The sequence below is a fragment of the Triturus cristatus genome, chromosome 4_1 (assembly GCF_964204655.1).
Source record: "Triturus cristatus chromosome 4_1, aTriCri1.1, whole genome shotgun sequence".
Classification (NCBI taxonomy): Eukaryota; Metazoa; Chordata; class Amphibia; order Caudata; family Salamandridae; genus Triturus; species Triturus cristatus.
In genome coordinates this window covers 451,081,969-451,107,197 of record NC_140585.1, presented here as the reverse complement: position 1 = coordinate 451,107,197, position 25,229 = coordinate 451,081,969, and the positions used below count along the sequence as shown (strand labels likewise).

The window sequence follows — 25,229 nt, the reverse complement described above, 5'->3', positions numbered from 1 at the left end:
GCAGTAGAAAGATAGAATAGCAACAGGCAGACCCAACCCCCTGAAGAAGTTAAGTCAGATTAGAATTCTGCAGACCAAAAGGTCTGCAACAGCAACAGAGAACAAAAGAAGTAATACCTGATGTTATGACAGAGCTCGCTGATTCTCCCTACAACGCATTTAAGGCATAAGTAAAATAGCACAGTTTAAATGGAACAGCCAACAAGACTCTTTAAAAGGCTCAGGCAGGTATTAGTTTAATTTGGGTTTTGTATTAAATATTCTAAATGTATTGCAATAAGCAATCGTTTGAGAATTTCAGTTAAGAATGTCACAGCTTGCATTAAAACGCCAAACATTTAGGCAAGGCTTTATCGGGTGGTTATTATAAGAATCAGTTTACAGAGTTACAGAGTCTCACTACTATTAAAGACAGAAAGATAGTTTGTTTGTCTAACAGATCAAATCCTATGAACAAGGAGAAATGGTTCAGATTTAAAGTCCATTAGGGTGAGTCCATTAGCATAGAAGAAAAGTAATAAAGGAAAATTAAATGGTTTGGCAAAGAAGGTTTCAGTCCATCAGCTACTGAGTATAGCATCAGCAAGGCAGTCAAAAAGTAAGAGGATAGTTCTCAGTGATTATCAAAAAATCGATCAGCATAGCATCCTCTCACAAGGAGAAAGGAAAAGTATGGTGTTGTTCCTCCTTTGAGGTTTCCTATTTTATAAAATCTCTAGCAAAGTTCCTGTGATGTAGCATCACACCACCATCGAAAGACTGCTATATGCTCAGATTCACATAATGTCACGTACAACACTTGCAAAAGTGGGATGCTTTTCCCTGATAGTCATGAGAAATGAAAGATTCGAAAGTACACATAGGTCTAACATCGGATGAAAATGAAATACAAAGTATCCATCAATAGCAACAGCTGAAATCATGTTCCCACAGGAACAATTCACTGAGAAAATTGAAAAAACAGTCAGGAATATCAAAAATTAAATATGTACAGAGCAAACTAAGCAACATTTCACTAGTTGTAAATGGACCATTGAATTAGGTCAGGGAAAGGTCAGCATTAAAGAAAAAGCATTTTCGAACAAAACGTTTAAATTGGTATTATGCATATTTAATGAAATAGCTCACTTCGCCACCCCAGTTCAGAGAAGAATTTTCACTAGACATTATTATATGGAAATAGCTAATATTAGAAATACTCTGCTACCACAAGTTTTGTTAATATTCATATAAGTATATAATTTCCTAAATTCTCACTGCAAAATACGTTTTTCACTTATCATAAACTATAGAATCTCTAGTATTATTATATGAAATTTCAAGATCGTACATAGTTTCTACACATTTTTGCACAAACTTTTCTAAATTGTGCATTTTAACAAAAGGCATGAAATACACTAGGCCACTTTATTACCAGCACACAATTCCATCAGTAAACATAAATAAACAACTTGTTAACCCCTTCACTGCTGCGGACATTCCGCTGCAGCGCTGGGGGGGGCAGGGGGGCAGCGCGGTGGGCCTGTGCTCATGACGGAGCCGCTCCGTCATGAGCCACAGTTGAGCTGTGCTCATGACGGAACGGTTCCGTCATGACTCCGCCCATTTGCGTTGTCCCCCCGCACAGGCGGGGAAACAGCGCCGCGTAGGCGGAGCGGCCGCCAACGGGCGTGTCATGACGGAACCGTTCCGTCATGAGCACACGGCAACCGTGGCTCATGACGGAACGGTTCTGTCATGAGCGGGGAAGGGGTTAATAAGAAATTCTCATTGGTGCAACTCGTTTATATGAATTAGTATTACTTTGTATGTGTGTTTTCTTCATCCTGCATTTTAAACCGCGCTTTTTCAGTGATTCTAATACACTTATCAGTTTCATGTGTCGCTGGGTCTAATGTGTGCAAAGTGCACTTTCAGCATTTTGTATCTTTAGTCAGTAAATCTGTTGTATATTATGAGCTTTGAAATCTTGTGTCATCGTGTGCATAGTCAATCGTAGAATGCTTTCTACCAGCTACTTTATCAGCATGTTAAAACTTAAATGAATAATGTCTATTTGTTATTCTTCTCATTTCAGAGGTCCCAAAAACAGAGAAAACATTTGAAGAAAGATTAGTATTTAAGGCATTCCTTCTGAAGTTTGTCAATTCATATGCATCCATTTTTTATGTTGCCTTTTTTAAAGGAAGGTATGTTGTTACATTTATATTAGGTAGCAAACATTTAAAATGATGTAAGCAAATGATATTCTTACTTGGCATGGTAAATCACAGAAAATAGTTTTGGAATAAAGAAACTGTACATTGGCAGTTCATAAACAAGATAGTGTAATGACACAAAAACTGATGAGTTTAAGTTCTGCTACCTAGCTGGTCACTGCTTGTGTTAAATAGCTTATCAAGAATGGCAAAATTCCTCACAAAAGTAAAGGGGGTAGGGGAAATGTGACCAATGCATCATAATATGGCTGAACTTGTAATTAAAAATAGGCTATTGCCAAACGTTTTCTAAGGTAACCGCTGTTCACTTTCGTCATGAGTGCTGTTGTCATCCTGGGGGTATTTCACTGTCTGCATTAACACCTGGAAGCTAACTGCTTGGTCCAGTGAACCTGGTGTATGTTTATTATACTGTTCATTCTGGGAACGGAGTCTGATGGTGCAGCCGTCTGCATTTTTTACTTTTATTCTAGCCTTTCCTTGTTGTTCTCAAGAACAAGATTATCGACTGATAGGATTATCATGTCAAAAATATTATTTACAAAAATTTCAAGTTTCTGTATTTAAAATGTACATGACACAAATATCATGTTAAAATATTGTTGAACAGTATATCGACCAAAAAATGTAAGAATCTCGTTTTTAATATGTATTCAATTTAAATAAATGTATTTAAAATATAAAATTGGTTAGGAATAAATTAATGTAAAATAGTTTTTACCAACAATTTAATTGTGTGTGTGCATATATATATATGTATATATAGATATACACATATGTATCACATGTACATTGTACATGTATTTATATATGTGTGTGTATATCTATCTATCTATATAGATATATATATATATATATATATATAAATTACACTTACATTGTGTAAAATTATGTTAAGTGCTTTTATAACGCACAATAGCTACTCCGAGGAATGTCCCAGCGTGGAACCAAGAAGAGTCTCTGAACTACACCACCAACATCTACGGGAACAAATCAGTATTTAACAATTTCTTGAAGGCTAACGGGTCCTGAGTATTGCGCAGTGGAAACGGGAGGGCATTCGTAGCCTGGGCAGCCTCAACAGCCAGAGAGCAGACACCCAGCTTGTGGCCGAAGAAGCGAGGCACCCTAGCTAGAAGGAGGGCAGTAGATCGCAGATGTCTCAGCGGGACATAAAAGGAGAACTGCTTCTGTAAATAGGCGGGCCCATGAGCGTAAAGGGCTCGGTGAGCAATGACCAGGGATTTAAATTTGACCCTATCCGCCACAGGAAGCCAGTGGAGGGTGCGGAGATGTTCACGCACGCTACTTCTCTTAGCGATTCCCAAGAGCAGCCTAGCGGCTGCATTCTGTAAATCCTGAAGTCTATTCAGGGAATATCCAGGGATGCCAATGTACAGCGCATTAGCGTAGTCCAATCGAGGCAGGATCAATGCCCGGATGACTGTCTCTTTGGCAGGCCTAGGAAGGAGAGGAAGAAAACTCCTTAGTGTTTTGAGGAGACCAAAACATCTGCCTGAGATCTTTTTCACCTGATCAGAAAATGAGAGGTAATCCTCAAACCACACTCCTATGTTTTTAGCGAATTTCCCATTGGAGGTTGGTAAAGGGAATCCAGGAGGCCAGATGATGTTTCTGAAGTCAGGGGAAAAGTTACCGTAGAGTAGGATCTCTCACTTGTCTTCTTTACACTTGAGTTGGGATGCCGCAAGCCACTCAAAAACTGAAGACAAGCATTGCTGTACAGAGGATACCGAGTCCTTACTCCACGTAAGAGGAGCAGGGTGTCGTCAGCATATGCTATCACCTTAGCCCCCAACTCCTTGGCTAAATAGACCAGAGGAGTGACATAGATATTAAAAAGAAGGGGGCTAGGGGAAGACCCCTGTGGGATACCAGTGGTGACCAACTGCGAAGTGGAGGCGGCCGGTGGCAACCAAACCTGTTGAGCCAGCCCTTCAAGGAAGGACCTCAGCCAGCCTCCCTCAGGCAGTGTCAGAGACACCAATCTCGGTGAGACGGGTGAGCAGCATGGAATGTGGGACCGTATCAAAAGCTGCCGACAGGTTGAGCATTACCAATGCTGCTCGCTCACCGGCATCTAACCAGTCGCGGATGGCTATGGAAATCTCCACCAACGCTGTCTCGGTACTATAGGAGGAACGAAACCCAGACTGCGCTGAATGCAGAACATCCGACTCCTCCACAAACTCTGTAAGTTTTCTGAGACCACTTTCTCACAGACTTTGGCTAAGCTGGGCAGTTGGGAAATAGGACGATAGTTCCCTGGGATCAGAGGGTCAAGATAAGGCTCCTTTAAAGGAGGAAGGATTTTTCCCTGTTTCCATTCCACCGGTACCCGGGCCTCCTGAAGGGAGGCGTTAATGATTGAATTAACTTCAGGGTTAATAATCTCCGTGACTGCTGCAAGCAGTCTCGCCGGACAGGGGTCCGCGGGTGAGCCCGACTTCAAGCCCTTCAGGATTTTGAGAGAACTAGGCAGATCCAGAGGAGAAAAGGTTTGCAAAACATGCCTTGGGGCAGCAGGCAGAATGGCAATAGGCACAGGGTCAGAAGGAGGACCAGGGCAAGAAATGAAGGTCGCCTGAATCGAGCGTATTTTATCTAGGAAAAAGTTAGATAGAGTATTGCACCAGCCCTCGGTGGCCAGGAGAGTGCACGCTTGAGCAGCAGGAGACGTAAAACTCTGAACTATATTGAAGATCTCCTTGGAGTTGTTACGGGCCTGCTCAATGCGGGCTGTAAAGTATTGCTTTTTTTCCTGTATGATAGCAGCATAGTAGATTTGTTTGCCTGCCCCTGAGAGTGGCCTTAGCCAGGTGGCAGTAATCACTAAGGCGCCAGGCCCGTTCAAGTTTTTTACACTCCTGCTTAAGCACCCGCAAGTCTGTGGTAAACCAGGGGTAAGAAGGTGATTCCCTCGAGAATCTAGACGAAGTGGGAGTAGCAAGCGTGGTCATAGACTTGGAATACTAATAGTAAAGCCCGCAAGACTCCCATCGAGGTCCGGAGTAAGAGCAGGTCTAGATGCCACCAGAACTGAAGCGAATTTGGAAGGATCAATTTTTTTGAAGGCTGGTTTCCGGGAGCAGGAGCCCGCAGGGCAGTCTGAAACTAACTTCCCGGAGAAGTATGTGAGGGAGTGGTCTGACCAGGTGACTGGCAGGGGATCCTCCGCCGTAATAGCAAAATTGGAACATATAGGGTCAAGATTATGACCGCCTTGATGAGTGGGGCAAGTGATCCATTGCGACAGTTGGGCGAGCTGGAGAATATCACCAAAAGCAAGGGAGTCATTCGAATCGGCCTGGTCAAGGTGGATATTCAGACCCCCAATATCAAGTATTGTCGAAATCAAAGAGCCCTGGTGGTCAACTCAATGCCCCAGGCTGACAGAAAGGACCTAGCAGGGCCCGGGGGCGATAAATCAACAAGCCTCCCAACAAAAAATGTGGGGAAAACCTGATACTGAAATCCACGGCCTCGCCGTCACCCCATGCGTGAATGTCGCCCCTGATAAGGTCCCATTTGTCCCTATATATGATCCCCACTCCACTCCCGCTCCCCAGGTGATCAGCCCTGGTGATTTTAAAGCCCTTAGGGAGGGCCAGGGTAACATATGGGTCGGATGTATTGTCCAACCACGTTTCTGCGATAAACAATAGGTCGACCGGTCTGTCAGAGAGGAATTCAAACACATCACAGTGATGCTTTTTTAAAGAGCGCACATCAGCGCCGCTAGGATCGGTTGCGCCTTGCAGGGCTTAGACAGAGAGCCAAGGGATTGCGGGGATAAGAGAGAGACTGAGCGTAAGCAGAAACCGCATGTGGCATAGGTACTGTCCTGGGCCGTCTGCAAGTCAAACAACATATATAACAGCATTAAACAATCTTTTCAAATATATTGCTCAATAGCGGAAAATGAACATTAGCAAACATATATAATACACTTTTGGGTATAGGAATAATTCATAGCGCTTCAACTCTCAATGCACTGGTACCCAACCAGTGTTGGTAAGTATAATACAGTATAAGAAATTACTGAGAATTAACAATATTGTCCCACAGTTGAGTCTTGTCTGTTACTTCTTTTATTCTCAAAAGCAATATTTTAGGAACAGCTAACACGTGTTTCACACACTCTGAGCTTCTTCAGGGCTGTTATAAACCTAGGTAAAATATACATAAATACCATCATATCAAATTAGATCCTGTACAGTTTTTTATCTACCAACTTAACACTATCTAACCAATCTTAGATATATTAGAAAATTGCTATTGTCAATTCTTCTGAACTAATTGTATCAAATTTGAAGTGATGGTTTTGAACATTCCACTTTGACCTCTATATACAACAGCACTGTGCCTAAAACTAATTTGACCTTTAAAGTTAGACCAATCAATTCCAGTCTATATCATACCCAGGATTTGTAAAACAACAGATCATACAAAAAAGTTTAAAGCAAAATTTGTTTTTTGTTTTTTAAAGAGAAAATTTATACATGGGACGTGTGGTAATGTGACAATCCCTGGCCGTGAGTATTGGGATGTGCATTATTGTGAAAACGCTAGTTTAGGAACTCTTGCAATTTACAAAAAAGTAACTTGTCTCTGTGTTCCTTCTCACATGTATAGTTTCACTTCAGAATGTAGGTCTCAATTGCTTGTTTCTGTCAATGCTCAGAATTTCTATTTAGTTGCTCCCTTCATAAGTTTGTGTCTGCAATAGTGGTAATACACTTAATTTCCAGCTATAATTCAAAATGTGACTCTAGTGTCTCTATACTAATCAGTATATAATCACTTACTCTGAACTCAAGTGTAATGATGGTAGGGCTGGAGTTTGTGTTCCTGTTCACAAATGGTTTATCTCGATCTCATAGTTAGTTACTCAGTTTCCTCCTTTTCTTCTCACTTTTTATTATATTACACGTCTGTGAAATACAAATTCATTATAAATTACAGGAGGCCTGGTAGGCTATACTCCCCCACCCCTGCCTAGTACAAGCCAATATTTATGGCCACTAACCTGTCAGATCTGTTAATTAGTATCAGTATTATTTGGTCTCTTAAATTGCATCTCCATTAATGACTTCATGATGCGGGAATCTGAAAACAGACAGAAATTTCTTATTCTACACATCTCTCATATTATGTTGTATTAGGTCTTACATTATCCACTTATGTCATATGCGGGCATTTTGAATCTCTCCTCTTTTGTAATTCTACTATAAGCTTTTTTAGTGATGTTTCTACTTCATACTTTTGTTCTCTTTGCGCCATCTTATGCGTTTGCAAAGAGTGACTGCAACAGCCGACTGAAGCTCAATTCGGACAAGACAGAGGTCCTCATCCTCGGTTCCACCCCTTCGGCCTGGGACGACTCCTGGTGGCCGACCGCACTGGGAACAGCTCCAACACCCACTGACCATGCACGCAACCTAGGGGTCATCCTCGACTCCGCCCTCTCCATGACTAAGCAGGTCAACGCCGTCTCCTCCTCCTGCTTCAACACCCTCCGCATGCTCCACAGGATCTACAAGTGGATCCCCATTGAAACGAGAAGAACGGTCACCCAGGCCCTCGTCAGCAGCAGGTTGGACTACGGTAACGCCCTCTACGCAGGAACTTCGGCCAAACTCCTGAGACTCCAGAACGCCTTTGCACGTCTGATCCTCGACATCCAATGCCGCAGCCACATCACACCCCACCTAGGAGACCTGCACTGGCTCCCCGTCAACAAGAGGATAACCTTCAAGCTCCTCACCCACGCACACAAAGTACTCCACAACACCGGGCCAGCATACCTCAACAGATGACTCAACTTCTCCACCCTCACCCGCCAGCTCCGCTCCCCCGCCCTCGCCTCAGAGTCCTGCATCCAAAGAACGACTGCCGGCAGCAATCTTTCTCCCACCTCGCCACCAAGACCTGGAATGCCCTCCCCACCCACCTACGGCAGACCCAAGACCTGCTGACCTTCAGAAGACTCCTCAAGACCTGGCTCTTCGAGCAGTAGCAGCACCACCCCGCCCCCAGCACCTTGAGACCCTCACGGGTAAGTAGTGCGCTTTACAAGGGATATGATTGATTGATTGATTGATTGACTGCATCATGCTCATTATTATTTTTATTGCTTATCTGTGTTATCTCTGCACATGCAAATCTTGTTTGAGTGCTCTACTTTCTGATTTCAAATTTATAACGAGAATTACGGTACACTGTTACACCATAATTCTATGCTGCTCATTGCAACGCTCCTTAGATCAAGAATCTTACTATTTTCAAACAAGTTGTTGCGCTCAAGTTCAAATTTACAAAATTATGACATAAACTACCTTAAAAGGGTTACATTAGAACTCCAAGACCCTCCTGTTTTTGAGGTCCTGCAGTAGCAACATATTTTCTTTGCTTATATCTTACATGCGTTCTTGTGCTGCCTGGCAATTTATATAGACCTCAGTCCACCGGTTCTGATTAAACAAGTGTGTTGCAATGAATAAACTGAGCACATCACGCTCAACATTCTAGTCTGTTTCAAAGTTACATTTACCTGTCACTTTCTGCATAGTATCAACAGCATGTCATCTTACCTTTCTCTTGTAAAGCGTCTCCTGCCCCTCTCATATGCTTCAGTCCTCCCGTCACTATAACACAAGCTTCTTCCTCATCTATAAACACTTCTCTAATTGATAAATTGAGAACACCTGGTTGCCTTTGAAATTTTCAAATAGCCAAAGCCGCAGCCTGGTAGATCAGTATGACTAGTATTCTCTTTCTCTACACCATTTTGAATATAATGATTGTTACCATTATTTGCCTAAAATAATGTTGAGTTTACAGAACTCATTCTGCAAAGGAATTTTCAGCATTAATTTCTTTGTTTGTAAAAAAAAGTTTCTCTATCATACAGTTGCGGGTTGTCTGCAGTCTTGAATCGTTTGACATCAACCCCTATTGCATTACCCCTTATGCTTGCGCCATCACTAACTTTTTAATGATGCACAGTTTACATAGCTTGCTTTGTATCTAGGAGTAACTAAAAAACATGGCATTCCTTTTATTGTCAGCATTTCATAGGAACCAACATTTAGTATTGTTGCTGTTGTTAATTAGTGGAAACTGTGTTTTGGATAGCACCATACAAGGAAAAAAAATTAGACTGATTCTTTAATGAATCAAGTCCCAGATTCAGATATCATTTATATCATTTAAATTGCCTGTGTTTTTAATGTGATATCTTGCTTGAAGTAATGGGATTTCCAGCAGTAAATATTTGCATTATAAAATTAGAATACACATGGGGTTGTCTCCAGTCTTGAACCCTGCAAGCTATTCTTCAACCTCTATCAAATTACTGTTCTGCTAGTGGCCTCAATGTTTTCATAGGTGGTAAAGAGATTATATAGCCTGCAGTGTCTCTTAGAATAGCCCATAATAATTATGATGAAATTCTCATGTGCATTATGTCCTCAAATATTTTCTAACTCTGCTTATCTTCTGTCATGCATTAATCAATTTGGTATATATATAAATATTTTTAATTGATCTAATTTTGTATTAATGAATGCTTTGAATAATACAGTATTTAGTAACAAAGAGTCTCCTAAATGATAGTTAACATATGTTTAGTATGATGTTGGATTCAGCCTTGAGGATCTTTGTTCGACAGCACCTCTCTTACTCTATCTTTATATAGTTTAAAGTCTTATCAACTCTTATGCTCCTTATTTGTAAGGTTCTACATTATATAGTAACTACAGCAATGTGATCTATATTGCGTTCATGCTGGACTGTCTGTAGTTTATTTATCCAAAAGTTTTCACTGGACCTCACCTTTTTTTCTCAATCCCCACCTCTTCAGTCTAGAGTAACATTTTATAAGCCAATAAAACATATTCCGTCTATTTCTGATACTTTATGTGTATCATGAAAATTTTTGGCCACGGGATACTTGGTGTCATTGTTTTTGATTGCTCTTAAGCGTTCCTTCAATCTTATCTTTACTTTTCTTATCGTGGAACCAATGTATTGCTTACTACATTTGCAAATCATTGTGTATATACAGCTGAATGTATTACAATTGATAAATGAGATAATGTTGTGCTGTACTGAATTCTTGGCGTCATAGAATGTTTTAGTTTAATCTGTAACACGTTTATAGCAAATACAATTTCCACATCAATGTGAGCCTTCTGAGAATGAGGGTAGCCATTTTTGTTCCTTTTTTCTACTTCTCAAATGTCAGTTTAGAGTGCAGTGTCACTTGGACTCGGAAGTGTTCTGAATGTGGGTGCCTTATAATTTTACTGGTTCGGTGGGCAGAATATCTTGAATGTCTGTGTCTAGATTTAAGATGCCCCAATGTTTCTTGAGGCTACTATACATTTTTCTGTTCCCTTCACTTAAATTACTGCTGTCAGGCGTTTTATCTTTAATTTTATCCCTTAGAAATTCCTCTCTAGAGAAATTCTGTACTTTTTGTCTTGCTTTTCATACGACTTGAGTGGGATATCCTCTTCTTTTAAATCTTTCTAAAATGTCTAAAAGTGGGTGGTAAACCCAGTGTAGCATACCAGAAAACACAATAACTGAAGGACAAGTTAGTAAGGAGTCATTTCTCAATTGAAAAACTACTCAATTGGTTTTACAAAGAAGTAAAAGTTTTTGTTTGCTGTGATAAATTCAAATCCTCCCAGATAGGCAACAACAAAATGTGATTTCTGGATTACAACGCCCATATTATCGCTATAAGTGAAAGAATCACTTGTAATACAAATTATGTAGTGTATGTGATAGAGTGTCAATGTGGTCTAAGATACATTAGAAGTACAATATGCCCACTGAAAAAGAGCATACTGGAGCACATCAGGGCTGTACAAAATAAAGATGAGAACTATGCTCTGGCCAAACACTTTCAGCCAAATCACCCTGACAAAGACTGGAGAAGCATTTTATATTATGGAATAGCATGCATAAAGAAGGATGAAAGAGAAGGCGATAGATCCCAAAAGTTAAGACTCTTGGAGTCACGCCTCATTATTAAACTACGAACGAAGACCCCATATAGTCTCAATTCAGACGAGGAACTATATGTACACATATAAGAAACACCCTTGGATGATGAAGGTTTTATATTTGAAATGGACTATTTGTAAACAGATTGCATGAATCATTGATTGAACTTTTTTTTCCTTCTTTGTTCCCCCAGTTGATTTTCCCGTATTGTATATAATCCCACAATACTTCTGTTTAATTATTTTTTAGAATCTGCAATATGTGAGACATATTTATTTTACTGGTTCCTTGGACATAGATGAACATATATTTTGGGCATATATATTGTGTCACTGACCAGAAATCATTGGTTGTGTGGAACAGAGGGACACTGGCCACAGATATCTGACATAACACTGAGTTATCATGATGCGCTGTACCAAGCAGTCTAATCAGCGATTCTGAGACACAGTGGAGGCATACCTAGCAGGTTCCCCCTTTTTGTGAGTACCAGTTGCTATTTGTTAATTACCACTTGACCCACTTGGTCACTAGAATCAGAGGTACAATAGCCATCGACAGATGGCGTGACAAGGAACTGAGTCATTATGAAAAACAATAACTAATTTGTCATTTATAATGACTGAGCCAAAGTGGAGGCACACATAAACACTTAGTATAAATATGGAACCTACCGTTCTGTGATGAATGGACAACTATATCAAATAAGGCAATCTAACCCTAGGGATATGATCCACAGAATCGGGTACAATGACACTGAGCCACAATGATAATATCAACCCAATTGGAATCTGGTAACTGAACAGAGTACACAACCTTAGAATTGTAAGATGAAACAATAGCTTACAAGTAAACCAGTGCACTTGAGTGAAAAATCACAATGTTCCCAGACATCAAGCACACACTGAGTAAAATTTTGACATTGAGACAGTGATTCAGAGCACTTCGCATCCTCACAATGAATATATGACAAGCGTGACATGAAATGTTATCAGATTATGCAACATACCTCAATGCAATTAGTTCCTTTGATACTATGTTTTTTTGCTTACTCCTAAGAATCTTTGTTTTATTGAACTCAGAGTTTGTTTTTCAACACTGGTACATATCACTCCAAATTCCATAATGCTGCCTGATGGCTAGATTTGACCTCTTTGTATATATATGGCAACTATGAATGGACTTACATTCTGTGAGCAACACTTGGAGTCGAAAGGCATTGGTGGTGGGCTGTGACGCAGCTGTTTATTCGCACAATAAATGCCTTAATGTTTTGAATCTCTGGAGTGCCTCATATGATTGTGTTAGTAATACGTAAAAGAGACGGCAGTGGCTGGACTGTGAGTGCTGCAATGGACCACTTTGTTAAAGTGTGTGTGTGTGTGTGTGTTTTAGAGTGTACTTCTGTTGTCCAAACTGCAGCAGCTGGGATGTAGAAACCTTTTGCAAGCTTTTCCTCCAAAGAACTGCTGGGAAACTGGGACTTCTGCCTGCTGAAATGATGGTCTGATTCAACTTGCTGATTCTCCCTGTTGAGGGAGTTCTGACTTCCAGAAAAATTCAAATGTAGAAGACCTCATCTGGATGGATGCTAACCAGCAACCCATCAAGGTTGAGGCCTACCTGGGCATAGTCATCAGACTTCGCCCGCTCATAGCTTTCAGGTCTTCATTTACAACCATGCCAGGACTCTTCTCTTCAGCAAACCTCCACCAGTGAGTAGGATCCAGCTTATAACTTTCTCCATCAATGACTCTTCAACAACCCCTTTTTCTCCAGAAACACATCTAGGTCAGATTGTAAGCTTTCCACCATGATGAACCTGGTCTCTGTATCTGACCCAATTGTGGATGGGCTTAACTTTTGACTTTGACTCAGTCTGGTGCCCAGATCACCACAGTTGCTATTTGTGCTTTTGGTGCTATTTGTAATTAAAACTTTTAAAAAATCAGGTCTCTGGTTCTACCTATTGGGTTTTTGTCATTTGATTAATTACAATTTACACTATATTTCTGAATTGGTTTGAGATTTTTCCTATGTTGTGTTTCACTTTATTTGTGCTTGAGTACTACATAATTACTTTAGACAGTGCCTCTAAATTAAGCTTTATGCCAAGCTACCCAAGTGTTAAGCACAGGTTTACTTAGTGACTTTTGTGATTCACCCTGACAAGGACTGTGATTATTATTTGAGGTTGGTCCTTACCTCCATCAACTATTACTACAATTTCTTACAAGCACATTTAATTCCAGATGTGATGCAAACGCCTTGTTATCATCATGAAATTTGTCAAAATTATGGGAAAATAATCCATATTAACAGTTTTGCAGAAGAAAATAAACCAGCCAACAAAAATTCTGATGTAAATGGCCTTTTTTGCAGTGTTATCCCCTAACTTTTTGCTTCTTCCTTCTATTTTTCCTGACATGTTTTTGTTGGCTTTAGGAGACTGGGCACTTTTACCACTGCTGATCAGTTCTAAAGTGCATATGCTCTCTTTGTAAATTCTGCATATAATTAGTTATCCATGATTGTATTATTTGATTTACTGGTAAGCCCCTAGTAAAGTTTACAGAGTGTGCCAGAGCCTGTAAATCAAATGCTACTAGTGGGCTTGCCACATAAGAAGCCCTGCAAATGGGTCTCAGACCTGCCACTGTCTGTGTGCAGTTTTAAACTGCCATGTTGACCTGGCAAGTGCAACCACTTGCCAAGCCCTAACCTTGCCTTTTCTTACATGTACAACACCCCTCGGGTAGGCCCAAGGTACCCCCATGGGCAGGGTGCAGTGTGTGTGGAAGGTAGGATATGTACTGGTATATGTGACATGTCCTGATAGTGTAATACTGCTAATTTCGTTTTTCAGTATTGAAAGGCTATCTGTCCCATGGGATACCATGGGAGATATTTTGTAACACCTTACAAATATAACTTCCCTTTTGGACAAGATAGAGGAATAAAGTTTAGGCTGTGTTTGAAAATGCCACTTTTATAAAGTAGGCATTTTCTTGTTTAACCATTCCGTGTGCCTCTGTCTTTGTGGATTGACTGTCTGGTTTTGGAGTGACAGGGGCTGGGGATGTGCAGCCACCGGGCGGTGAGGTGTGACTGGCCCTTCCTGGATGACTCAGAGCTGAGTTGATTAGACCTTGGCTACATTTAGAGTAGTGGGAGGAGTTTTCTTTGCACCTGAATAGAGCTTGTCTCCCTGGCACAATGCTGTCTCCACCCATTGTGGTCATACTGCAACAGTGAGGACAGAACTGGTTTGGACTTGGCTCAAAGACCCTTGCACAAAGAAGAATAAAGACACAATGGGTTATAAGTAGTGGACCTTAAACCCCAAAACTTTAGATCACTTCTGGACTCAGGAGAAACCTTTTCCAAGGAGAAGAGCTGTGAGGAGGAGTACTGCCCCTTTGTTTTGTGCTGTGTGCTGTTGGCCTGCAGTTGCTGCTTCTGCCAAGGAAAGGACAAAGACTGGAACTTTGCTGAGAAACCTGCTTGAAGAAGAATCTCCAGGGACCTGTGTGTGAGGGCCTCCTGTTCTGAAATCTCAGGGACACAAAAACTTCACCACCAGCTCCCCTAAACACTATTGCTGAGAATTCTGGCCTGCCAGGGGGTGCCTCTTTCAGTGTTGGGCCTCTGGAGGCTATTGTTGCTGTTAGGAGCTGGAAGAAACCTAACAGATGCAAGAAAAGCAATCTCCGACGCCGTCAGTGACACCGCCATGATGCCGTGACCTGCACCAAGGCCAGGGGCACTGCTAGTGAAGTACACAATGCACCGCCCGGCCTGTACCGCAGCTCCAACGCCCTTCGATGCCTGCCAGCACCTGTGGTTATCGGCATTCCAACGCAGCACTCGCATTGACTCCGTCAACACCAGCGCCTGCATTCTGTTATTACGACACCGATAACTGCCGAGGGTGACTCCACAAACACCGACTTTGCACAGCTTCAGCGAAAGTGATGCCTCACCGCCAACGCAACCTTCTTCCCCTGTCCTGGATTCGACACGTCGCCTCCTTGCTGACACGACGCCTCACCTCCCATGTGGCAGCCAGGGAGCCGGCCTTGACCTCGGCACCGATGCTACACCTCCATAATGCCCTACATTGTCATATACTTTGTTTCCAAAGGTACTGTTTGTTTGGGGGTCCGTGTGACTCCGTGCCCGACACCGTGGCCCTCACAGTCAGTGCCTTTCTTTGGATTTATTGCGGTCACGACGTTGCACATCCTCAGGTGGAGCTATTTACTTTCTACAAGCTTTATTTTGGAAGTAACTGTTTTGAAGTACTATTTTACTACGTGTGTGTTGGATTTTTTTTCATTTTGGTCTTGTTGAGTTTACATAATGATACTTTATTTTTCTAAACTGGTGTCCATTTGTGGTCCTATGTTATGTTATGTTATTTTCATTTATACAGCGCACAGCTACTCGGAAGTGTCCCGGCGCTATAGACCGCTGGGGAACCCGTCCTGGCTATCCCTGTGAGATGGTCCCTTTCTGGGTATCTCCAAGGTGAAACCAGGCATCCCCGGCGTCTGTGGGGGGTCGTTGTAGAGATGAGGCAAGCTTAATGCCCAGAGTTGCCGAGTGTGTTTCTGGTTAGAGTAGGTACCGAGGCGAGAATTATCGAGTCCGTTTTGACCCTGGTCCACGACCCTGCCGCGTCGGGAATTGAACCCTGGTCCTTGGCCGATTCCCTGCTTACGGATCTGCCACCTCTAACCGGTGAGCCACACCTCTCCACTGTATCATTGTATTACGTGTGTTTTGAGTACAAATACTTTACACATTCCCTTAGGGATAAGCCTGTCTGCTCGTGCCGCCAAGGGGGTGAGTAGGTGTTATCTAAAGTGTGTATCCCCCTTGCCCTGACTAGAAGCATGGGTCTCTACTTGGAAAAATGCGCCTAGAGACCTCCCAGTTCTAACAAACTGCAAATTCAAAATAATGTTCTTAATAAAGTGCTTCATTTTTAAATGTATTCACATTTACTTATAACATATTTTCCCAGAACAGTCTCATTCTAGAGCATACTCTGCCATTTCCTTTAGGTCACTAACGCCTTAACCCTCTTCATCATCATCAGAATGCTATAGTGGCATTTCTGACTGAAAGCATTGCTTTACCTACCCAACACCACCTCATTCTGAGCTCATAGAAATGTTCTCTTTCTGAATATTATGCCTTATAATCCCCAATGACTGCTCTCTTTAATATCTCTGCACATTAATGGGCACTAGAAGTGCCAAATCTGATAAGATTCATCCATGCATACCCTACATAGTCTAGACAATGATTTCCACAAGCACAACGTCTTAAGGATACCCTTCTACTTGACCAATACTAAAGTGGTAAAATCAATGGAGAGTTCCAATTGATCCTATTCACTACACGGTGTCATCTCCATCTAACCTACACTCCATTATGCTATCTGTTCGAGCATGTTGGTCTGACTTTTGAATTGGGAAGAAACATTTAGGGTTGATGATTGACATTTTGCTCATCAATGAATTGGTTGCTTTTGCAAGGATATCCCAAGCTGAATCAGAATCAGCCATTCTCAATGCATGGTCACTGTTTCCGTTCAATCCATGCCTGCCTAGCATTCTAAAATGTGCAGTGTCACCCATTACCAGATAAATACACTGTTTAATTGATCGCTGAAATTTGGATAGGTCCCCTACCCTTAGAAAAAAAGCTATAGTGCTACCCTGATTTAAATATATGATATCCCCCAAGGATCAACAGTTTGCCTCACTTTGTTTGTCATCTGTATGATACCATTGGCTTATAAAGTGGAATTGTGGCACTTAAATATAGTCTCCTATGCTGATGATACCCAGCTGATGCTGGCATTCCAGTAGGTCAATTACTCTGCAGTGGAGAAATTCCATGGCTCTCTTTTTATGGTTGCTATTTGAATGCACACTAGGTGCCTTAAATTGAATCTAAACAAACCAGAGATTTTGGTCTTTGTCAAAGTCACCCCTTGGACTTCATGAGGCCATGGCATGAAGATATTGGTGAGCCCCCAATCCGTACATCAGTATAAAGGAATCTTAGGATAAAGTTGGACAGTAATTTCTTTTTCAATACACAAGTGAGGGCTACTACGCCTACAAGTTTCGTGATGATCAATTCATTAAATAAGACTTTGACGTTTTTCCCTGTGCACAATGGAAAAGATATTGTGAATTCCTTTGTTACCCCATGACTGGATTATGCAAATGCACTCTATCTGGGGGTCACATCGGGAACATTAAACAATTTACAGCTCGTTTGAATGCAGTGGCTTGGCTGATTCTGAACTACCCTAAGAGGCAGTCTGTTCGAGGGGGCTTAAAGAAATTGCATTGGTTACCAATCAATCAAAGTTTCAAATTTAAGGACATATTAAATAGTTTTAGAAGTCTGCATAAAAAAAGCCTTTATATCTGCAGAGAAGATTTAGGAAATATGCCCTGAGCAGAGAACTCTAATCCTCCAATGAGAGCTTACAATGTTTTCCAGAGTTCATAAGACAAGATTGGTAGGGTGATATTTCTCCCTGTTGGCGGCCAAACTGTGGAACTGTGCCGAAAGAGTTGCGAGAGATCGGTTCAGAATCAGTATTTATAACAGGATTGATGACCTTCCTTGTAAGGGAGGTTTAGAAGTAGGATGGTCATGATGCTGGTTCAAGTTACAGGAATCTACAGTTGGAAGCAGCTGTATGTGCTTTATAAATGGTTTTCCATTAATTCAATGTGCTCTCGAGTCTGCTGTTAGTATAGCTGCATACAGGAAAGCAGTGCTTTCTTAAAATAGCCTTAGATGCTCCTGGTCGTGCCAGAGTCATGGGACAGAGTGCCTTTAGCCCAGTGCTTTGAGACCCTTAGGTGTGAGTAGTCGCGCTCTATAAGAACCCTGATTGATTGATTGAGCGAAATCAGGCCTCCTGTTACATACATATGATCCACTACTGAGATCATTCCATCAGTAGATCGTATCGAGTAAAAGATCTGCGAAGCCACCTTTAGCAATCTGCAGGATTCTGGAAGACTGTCATCTACCACATATTATCCAAAAAGAACAGTCTTTATAAACCACACACACCTCAAAACCCCTGCAAAGTAACTTCTACATTTTTAAGGAAACTACACAGAAAAGCAAAATAAAAGCCAGGCAATACAGCTATGAAACAAACCGTTCCCACTAGCAATCACGGAACCTCTTAATAATATTAGATCGTTTCACAAATATTCCTTCAACTTTCTCTGCATCCTTCCTAATAACCCACCACAGCTCCTTGGAATCACCAAAACATAACTTCATTAAAAAACAAGGCTGTCTTTCAGTAACAGAGTATCCAAAGACTACAACACTGTCAAATAGGAGCTTAACTAACCAAGGGATTTACATCCTTGATGTATCACTCGTCAAACTGCTACAAAAAAACTGGACACTCCTTCCTTCCAGAAAACTTGAAATAGAAAGTACATTCAAGATTCAAGATATGTTCAAATAACAAGCATGTTGTAACTGCTTTTGATTCTGTATGGCTGACCATATTTCTAGATCCAAATCTAAAATTATTCTCATGGGTGATTCCAATCTGCAGATGGAGATCCCAATGTTCAGAATACCCAGGAATTCCTTCCCACATGAAAACAATAAGACATCAAATGGCTCCACTCATAAAAAGACCACTCAATGGTTTTCTTCACAACGCTTCTTTGGAGGATTAAGGGACTAGCAACCCTCCCTATTTGTCTGATCATCATCTTTTGACCTTCTATCTGGCAAATAATCTGTCACAACTACTACTTTTGTAACTTTCAACAAATTGAGATTGGCTGGTAAAAGTGTGTGTTAGTTGTTGGAAATGATTTAATCCTTAATCCAAACTTTTTTTAAAGGTATTTAAAGCCTGCAAAATGATAGCATCGGATGATAGAATGCTCTGGAATTAAATCATATATGCATATGACCTGGAGTTCACTGTTAAAATATCATGATATGTATTGCCATTATTCCTAAATGTCTTTAACAATAACATCTTTAAATGTTTTAATAAGTACAGATGTAAGCCATTTTATGTTATCAATATATTTTTTTTTTAAATTTCTTTATTAGCAAATTGCATCCGCTGACATACACCATAATACACTTATAACCTTGAGGCCAGTCACATCGTCACCGTTCATCAGTGCAGCTCTGCAGCTTATCCCACATCCCGGAGGCCGGGCATCGCTGCCCCCCCTATAGCCCCGTGGTGAAATCTTCCCAGTACCATAGTAGTATGTCATAGCTCGTGTACACTCCCCCGTCGGGGGTCAACAGTTTTTGTTTTACCTCTAATCTAATCCAACTACCCCCCCTCCCCCCCAACTTCCAGGCGTCCGAACAGAGTTCCACCTATATCGCAAGTCTCCGTTGCCACTCGTTTGCGCGATCTGCCCGCTCTCTGTCCTCCGCTACCTGCCAGCCCTATGACACCCTCGCCTCTGCCTCTGTAATCTCCACACCCCTCGCGTTCCACCGCTTCCAGCTTAGAGGCATATTGTCTGGCCCACTGCCCTCAGGCGGCGCTCCCGGCGACCAACAGTCCCCTCCCAGAACGCCTACTGCGCCACCGCTACCGTGTCCCCCTCAGTCCCCGACCCCTTACCCCTCTCCGACGCTCCTTCCTTCCCCTTGAGGCTTTCTGCGTATAGTCCCCAGAAATTTTTTGGTCGACTGCGCGGCGGGAGCAGCTCGCTGTATATCTCAGTTTGTGTGCAGCAATACAATACATCCCGGGCCCATTGTGCTAACGTGGGCGCTGGCCCCCTCATCCAACATATTGCCACCCTTCTTTTAGCCATTAGTAGACCCATATCTGTCATTTTGCGTACGGCTCTGGGCAACTTCTGAGAGTAGCCCAGCAGAGCTACTGCCGGGTCCGGGTGTAACTCCAAGTCAATCAGGCCCCCTATTTTGCGGAAAATTGCCAACCAAAATCTATAGATCTCTGGGCATTCCCAGGCCAAATGGAGGAAGTCCGCCGTTGCATGCCCGCATCGCTCGCACGCGGCGTCCTCTCTCCGTCCGTACCTGTGCAGTCTGACCGGTGTGTAGTATACTCTATTTACATACTTAAAATGAAGCAGCCTATGTCTCCCATGTAGCGATATCCTGCGCGTGCCCGCGCAGCAATACCTCCACATGGCGTCATCGATTGTCACTCCAAGGTCCTGTTGCCAGGCCAGTCTAGCTTTGGGGTACCTATGTATGCGTTGCTCCATAGACATCTTGTACAATTGAGATATTAACCTGCGAGGGCATTTATGCTTGATAATATACGTCAATTCCGGCACTTCCGGGGGTTCCGCCATGTCGTCCCCCAGCTGCTGCCGCAGTGCCCCCCGCACTCTATGGAAGTGGAAGCGCTGCAGCTGCGACGGGGCCTCCGCCCCTGTAGTCACCTCATCCCACGTCGCTACGGTTCCGTCCACAAACAGGTCTCCCATCACATGTATGCTGAGCTCCTTCAGGGCTCGCACCACGCCTGCATCCCTACAGGGAGATAGCCATCGCGCCCACTCCACTGGCATTGCCGGGGAATATAACAAAGCTCCATCCTTATCCCTTAGAATACTATCCCAAGCGTGCCTCGTGGAGTTCAGGGAGTCCAGATATCCCGTCCGGCGATCCGGCGGTTCAAATAGGACTGCTGGCAAAGGGAGGGGGTCCGAAAACAACCTCTCCAGCCGGAGATATGGCACCGATTCCTCCCCGTGTATCCAGCCGTGTGCCTGCGCGCCCTAAGCCACCCTGTAGTATAGTTCCATATCGGGCGCTCCAAGTCCCCCCATGTGGTATGGTAACGTGAGTACCTGCCAGCTGACGCGAGCCTGCCCGCCCGCCCATGCCAGTTTCAGTAGAGACCTACGCAGCCTGTCAAAAAATACTCGCGGCAGCACCATCGGTATATTAATGAACAAGAAAAGAAAGCAAGGCAACACCACCATTTTCATAACTGCTATCCTACCAATTAAGGAGAGTGGGAGGCCAATCCAAATCTCCACGTCGTCCTCTAGTTTGTCTATCGCCCTACCATAGTTCTCCCTCATTAGTATTTCGGGGTCCGCGTGGAGCCGTATCCCCAAGTACCTGACTGCGTCCTCCGACCATTGTAGCGGGTACTCCATCACGCATGGTGTCGTGGCTGGGGTGAGCGGGAAAGCTATGGATTTATTCCAGTTCACCCGTAGTCCCGAGAGGGCCCCGAAGCGCACCACCTCCCTCAACACCGGGGCCAGATTGCTCTCTGGTTCACGTACATACAGCAGGGTGTCGTCGGCATACGTGGACACCATTATTTTATAAGTGGGGAAATTCACCCCTCTCGTACTGTGGTATTCCCACAGCGCACAGGCCAATGGTTCCGCTACCAAGGCGTATATTAACGGCGACAGCGGGCATCCCTGACGCGTTCCCCTGGAGATCGGTATCGCCTCCGTCACTAGCCCACCCAGTCGTACCCGCGCTCTTGGCGCCGTGTACAGCACCCCCAACATGCGGAGGAACACCAGGCCAAGGCCCAGTTTCGTCAACACCTGACTCATGAAAGGCCATTCAACGGAGTCGAACGCCTTCTCCATGTCAAGGAACACCGCAAGCGCTCTAGTGTCCCCGCGGGTATGTTGCATGGTGCCGAACACCGTTCGCAAGTTATAGGTTAGATTCCTGCCCGGCATGAAGCCCGCTTGCTCCGGAGCCACCAGCTCCGGTGTCAGCAGCGCAAGACGCGTGGCCAATATTTTTGCGTAGATTTTTGCGTCCACATTTAGCAACGATAGTGGTCTATAGGAGCCGCACTCCTCCGGGGGCCTCCCAGGCTTGGGGATGGTGACCAACAGCGCCTCGCTCATGGATTTCGGCATGTGGCCCGTGTCGCACATGTCGTCAAACAGCTGCGAGAGATGCGGAAGAAGAATATCTGCGAAGTTTTTATAGAAAGCTGCCGTCAGGCCATCCGCCCCAGGTGCACTGGTCGCTCGCATGCTCGCTAGTGCTTCAAGTATTTCATCCTTCTGTATGGGAAGAGCCAGAAATTCCCTACGGGCGTTAGAAAGGAAGGGCATCCTAATGTGATCCAGATAGTCTCTAATCTCGTCGTCCATCCCCGTCTGCCGAGAAGCGTATAATGTCGCATAGTACGACCTAAAACAGTCTGCAATCTCCTCCTCCCCCGTCAGCAACTCCCCAGTGTCAGACCGGACTTCCGCGACACCGGCTCTACTCCTTCTAGCCTTAAGAAAATTCGCCAGGACCGAGCTCGGCCTCCCCGTACACTCTTGCAGTAGCATACTTCCCTAAGTGCTTGACCTCCGCGTCTGCAGCCTCGTGGTACTCCTTCAAGAGGATTTTCAATTCCTCCGTGGCCCCGCTTCCCTCACCCCTCAACAGCCTAGTCTCTACCTCAGCTAGTCTGCTCTCCAGGGTCGCCAATCGCCTTCGAATGTCCCGCAATACCCCAGAATGTTTAGCCATGGCCACCCCTCTAATATAGACCTTGAATGCCTCCCAGATCGTTTGGAAGCTGTCCACTGAACCCGCGTTAGTGTCGAAAAAATTGGTTATGGCTTCCGCCAATTCCTCCTTAAAGAGGGGGTCTAGTAAGGAGTAGGGGGGGAACCGCCACAAGAACGGCGGAATAGTTTTCCTAGGTGTGGCTATGGTCAGTAGAATGGGGGAATGGTCAGACAGAGTCCGCGGCAGCACCTGACACAGGCCGACTCGCAGAATGAGCGACGCAGACGCAAACCAGTAATCGATACGTGTGTGAAGGTTATGGTAGGCTGAATAGTGCGTGAATCCCCCTGCCACCGGATTTAGCGTGCGCCACACATCCGATAGCGCCATGCGGATCATTGTCCTATGTAACACCGTGACCGCTGCCGCTGGTGCCCTGGCCTGCCCCCCAGATCTATCCAAGCTCGGGTCCATAACCACATTAAGGTCGCCTCCCCACAGGATCTGCAAGTCCCCACCGCCCCCAATCGCGTCCGCCAGCTTACTGTAAAAGTCAGGACAATCGAAATTAGGGATGTAGACATTCACCAGCAGCACATCCAGCCCTCCGCCCTGGCAGCGCGAGATCACGTACCTGCCCCCCACGTCTGCTGTAATCAGCCGCGCAGTCAGGTCGGACCTAGGATTCACCCAGGTGAGGACCCCTCTAGCGTGTGTCGTAAATCCGGCTGCATGCACATTTCCCCGCAGCCCCCCAGCGCGTAGCATGGAGCTATAGTTAGGAAGATGCGTCTCTTGCAGGAGGGCTACATCTATATCATGTCTACTTAGATATTGCATGACTTTGCGCAGTTTACGATGATTGTTCAATCCTCTGACATTCCAAGTCACTGCCCGTATGGGTCTGGGAGTACCCCGAGTGACCGTAGGTCTAGCCATGGTCGTCATTTTCACTAGTTAGTGGTCCCTGCGCCATAGTATGTGTCGAGGTGCCAGGCAGCCGCCCTCTCGCCTCTCCCCTCTGTCGGACTAACCTCTGAACAAAGAACCGAGCCCCCTTCCCCTCCCCCCTCCCACAGCTGACCTCCCCCAACTCAGCCACGCTGGACCTCCTTAAGAGGTTACCCCTACCTCCCACTTCCCCCCCACAACCCCAGAAACCCCAAAATACAAAACAAAAACGTGTGTGTCTTGCACTCGGAGGCGGAGGTAGCTTCACGCAAAACTTTCCCAGTCAAATTCCGTTCAGGTCCAAGCCTTCCCCTCCGCACACAGAGCAAGAATCTGTTCCCCACCCCGTAAGGGGTAATAGTCTTCAGTGTGTCTCTCCCTGCACCCTTGGGTTCCGAGTCTCCGAGTGCCGAGGACCCTCTCAATCCCCATGCCAGTGTCAGAGTTTACCAGGCCGCAGCCCTGTGCACCAATAGGTCTCTTTCAGATCAGTGCCGCCACCCCTGGGCGTCTCCCCTTCCTATCCTGGGCATTACGAGCAGTCGGCCCCTGCCCTCCCCCAAAAGTTCCATCTCTAGTGGCAGCCCCCCACTGTCCCCCGTGCCGGTACCTTCAGTGCTTCCACTCCACCTCAGTTCGATTACCCCCATCCAGGCTGATCACCTACGTTGTTTTAGCCTTGGTGCTCCAATGAGCTCTCGGCCGCCTCCTCTCCGGGGATCCGCACAGGGCTATTCCTCTCTCCTCTGCTCCAGTCCTTTAGTGCCCTCTGCAAGGCCTTGGGGTCAAGAAAGATGTGAGTCTTTCCTTGCCTGTTGATGCGCAATTTCACAGGGTATAGCATCGCATAGTCCAGGCCCAGCTCGCGCAACTGTTTTTTAATCGGAATGAACTGCCGTCTGGCCTCCTGGACCCTTGCCGTGAAGTCTGGGTACAGCGAGATGGAGGATCCCTCGTACTGGAGTGACTGCTTCTCCCTCGCCACCCGGAGCGCCGCGTCTCTGTCCCTGTAATTCAGCAACTTAGCGATGATCGGCCGCGGTGCGCCCCCGGTACTGGTCTGGGGCCCAGGGATCTGTGTGCCCTCTCCACTACGAACATGGTTGAGAAGATGTCCGGGCCCAGCAGGTCCTTCAGCAGCTTTTTGACAAAGACCTCCATTTTGCCCGTAGGTGTCGTCTCCGGCAGGCCGGTAATTCGCAGGTTACAGCGTCGCGCACGGGCTTCCAGGTCTTCTGTTTTGTCTTGTAGCACCTGCATGACACGCCCTAACTTTTTGTGATCAGTGTCGATCGAGGTTTGCGCGTCTTCCACCCTCGCCAGTCTCTCCTCTGTTTGATCTAGGCGCTCCGCGTGCTTGTCTAGTCGTTCCCCCATGCGGTCCATGCGATATGAGAGGGCATCTATCTTCGCCCCCAGTGAAGTAATGCCTGACTGAAGACCCTTCTCCATCGAGAGCAGTAAACTGCGGATATCTTGGCCTTCATCAGGGGGGGCCGCCGC

General features: G+C 44.6%; 1 protein-coding gene across 2 annotated transcripts in view; it reads left to right on the top strand.

The window, feature by feature from the left end:
- ANO2 (anoctamin 2) overlaps positions 1-25,229 on the top strand; it is a 1,601,761-nt gene that overhangs the window by 1,432,146 nt on the left and 144,386 nt on the right. For both annotated transcript variants that reach the window (XM_085652609.1, XM_085652610.1), the window contains one exon: positions 2,078-2,189. In XM_085652609.1, coding sequence (XP_085508735.1) covers positions 2,078-2,189 — 112 coding nt within the window. The remainder of the gene's footprint in view (positions 1-2,077; positions 2,190-25,229) is intronic.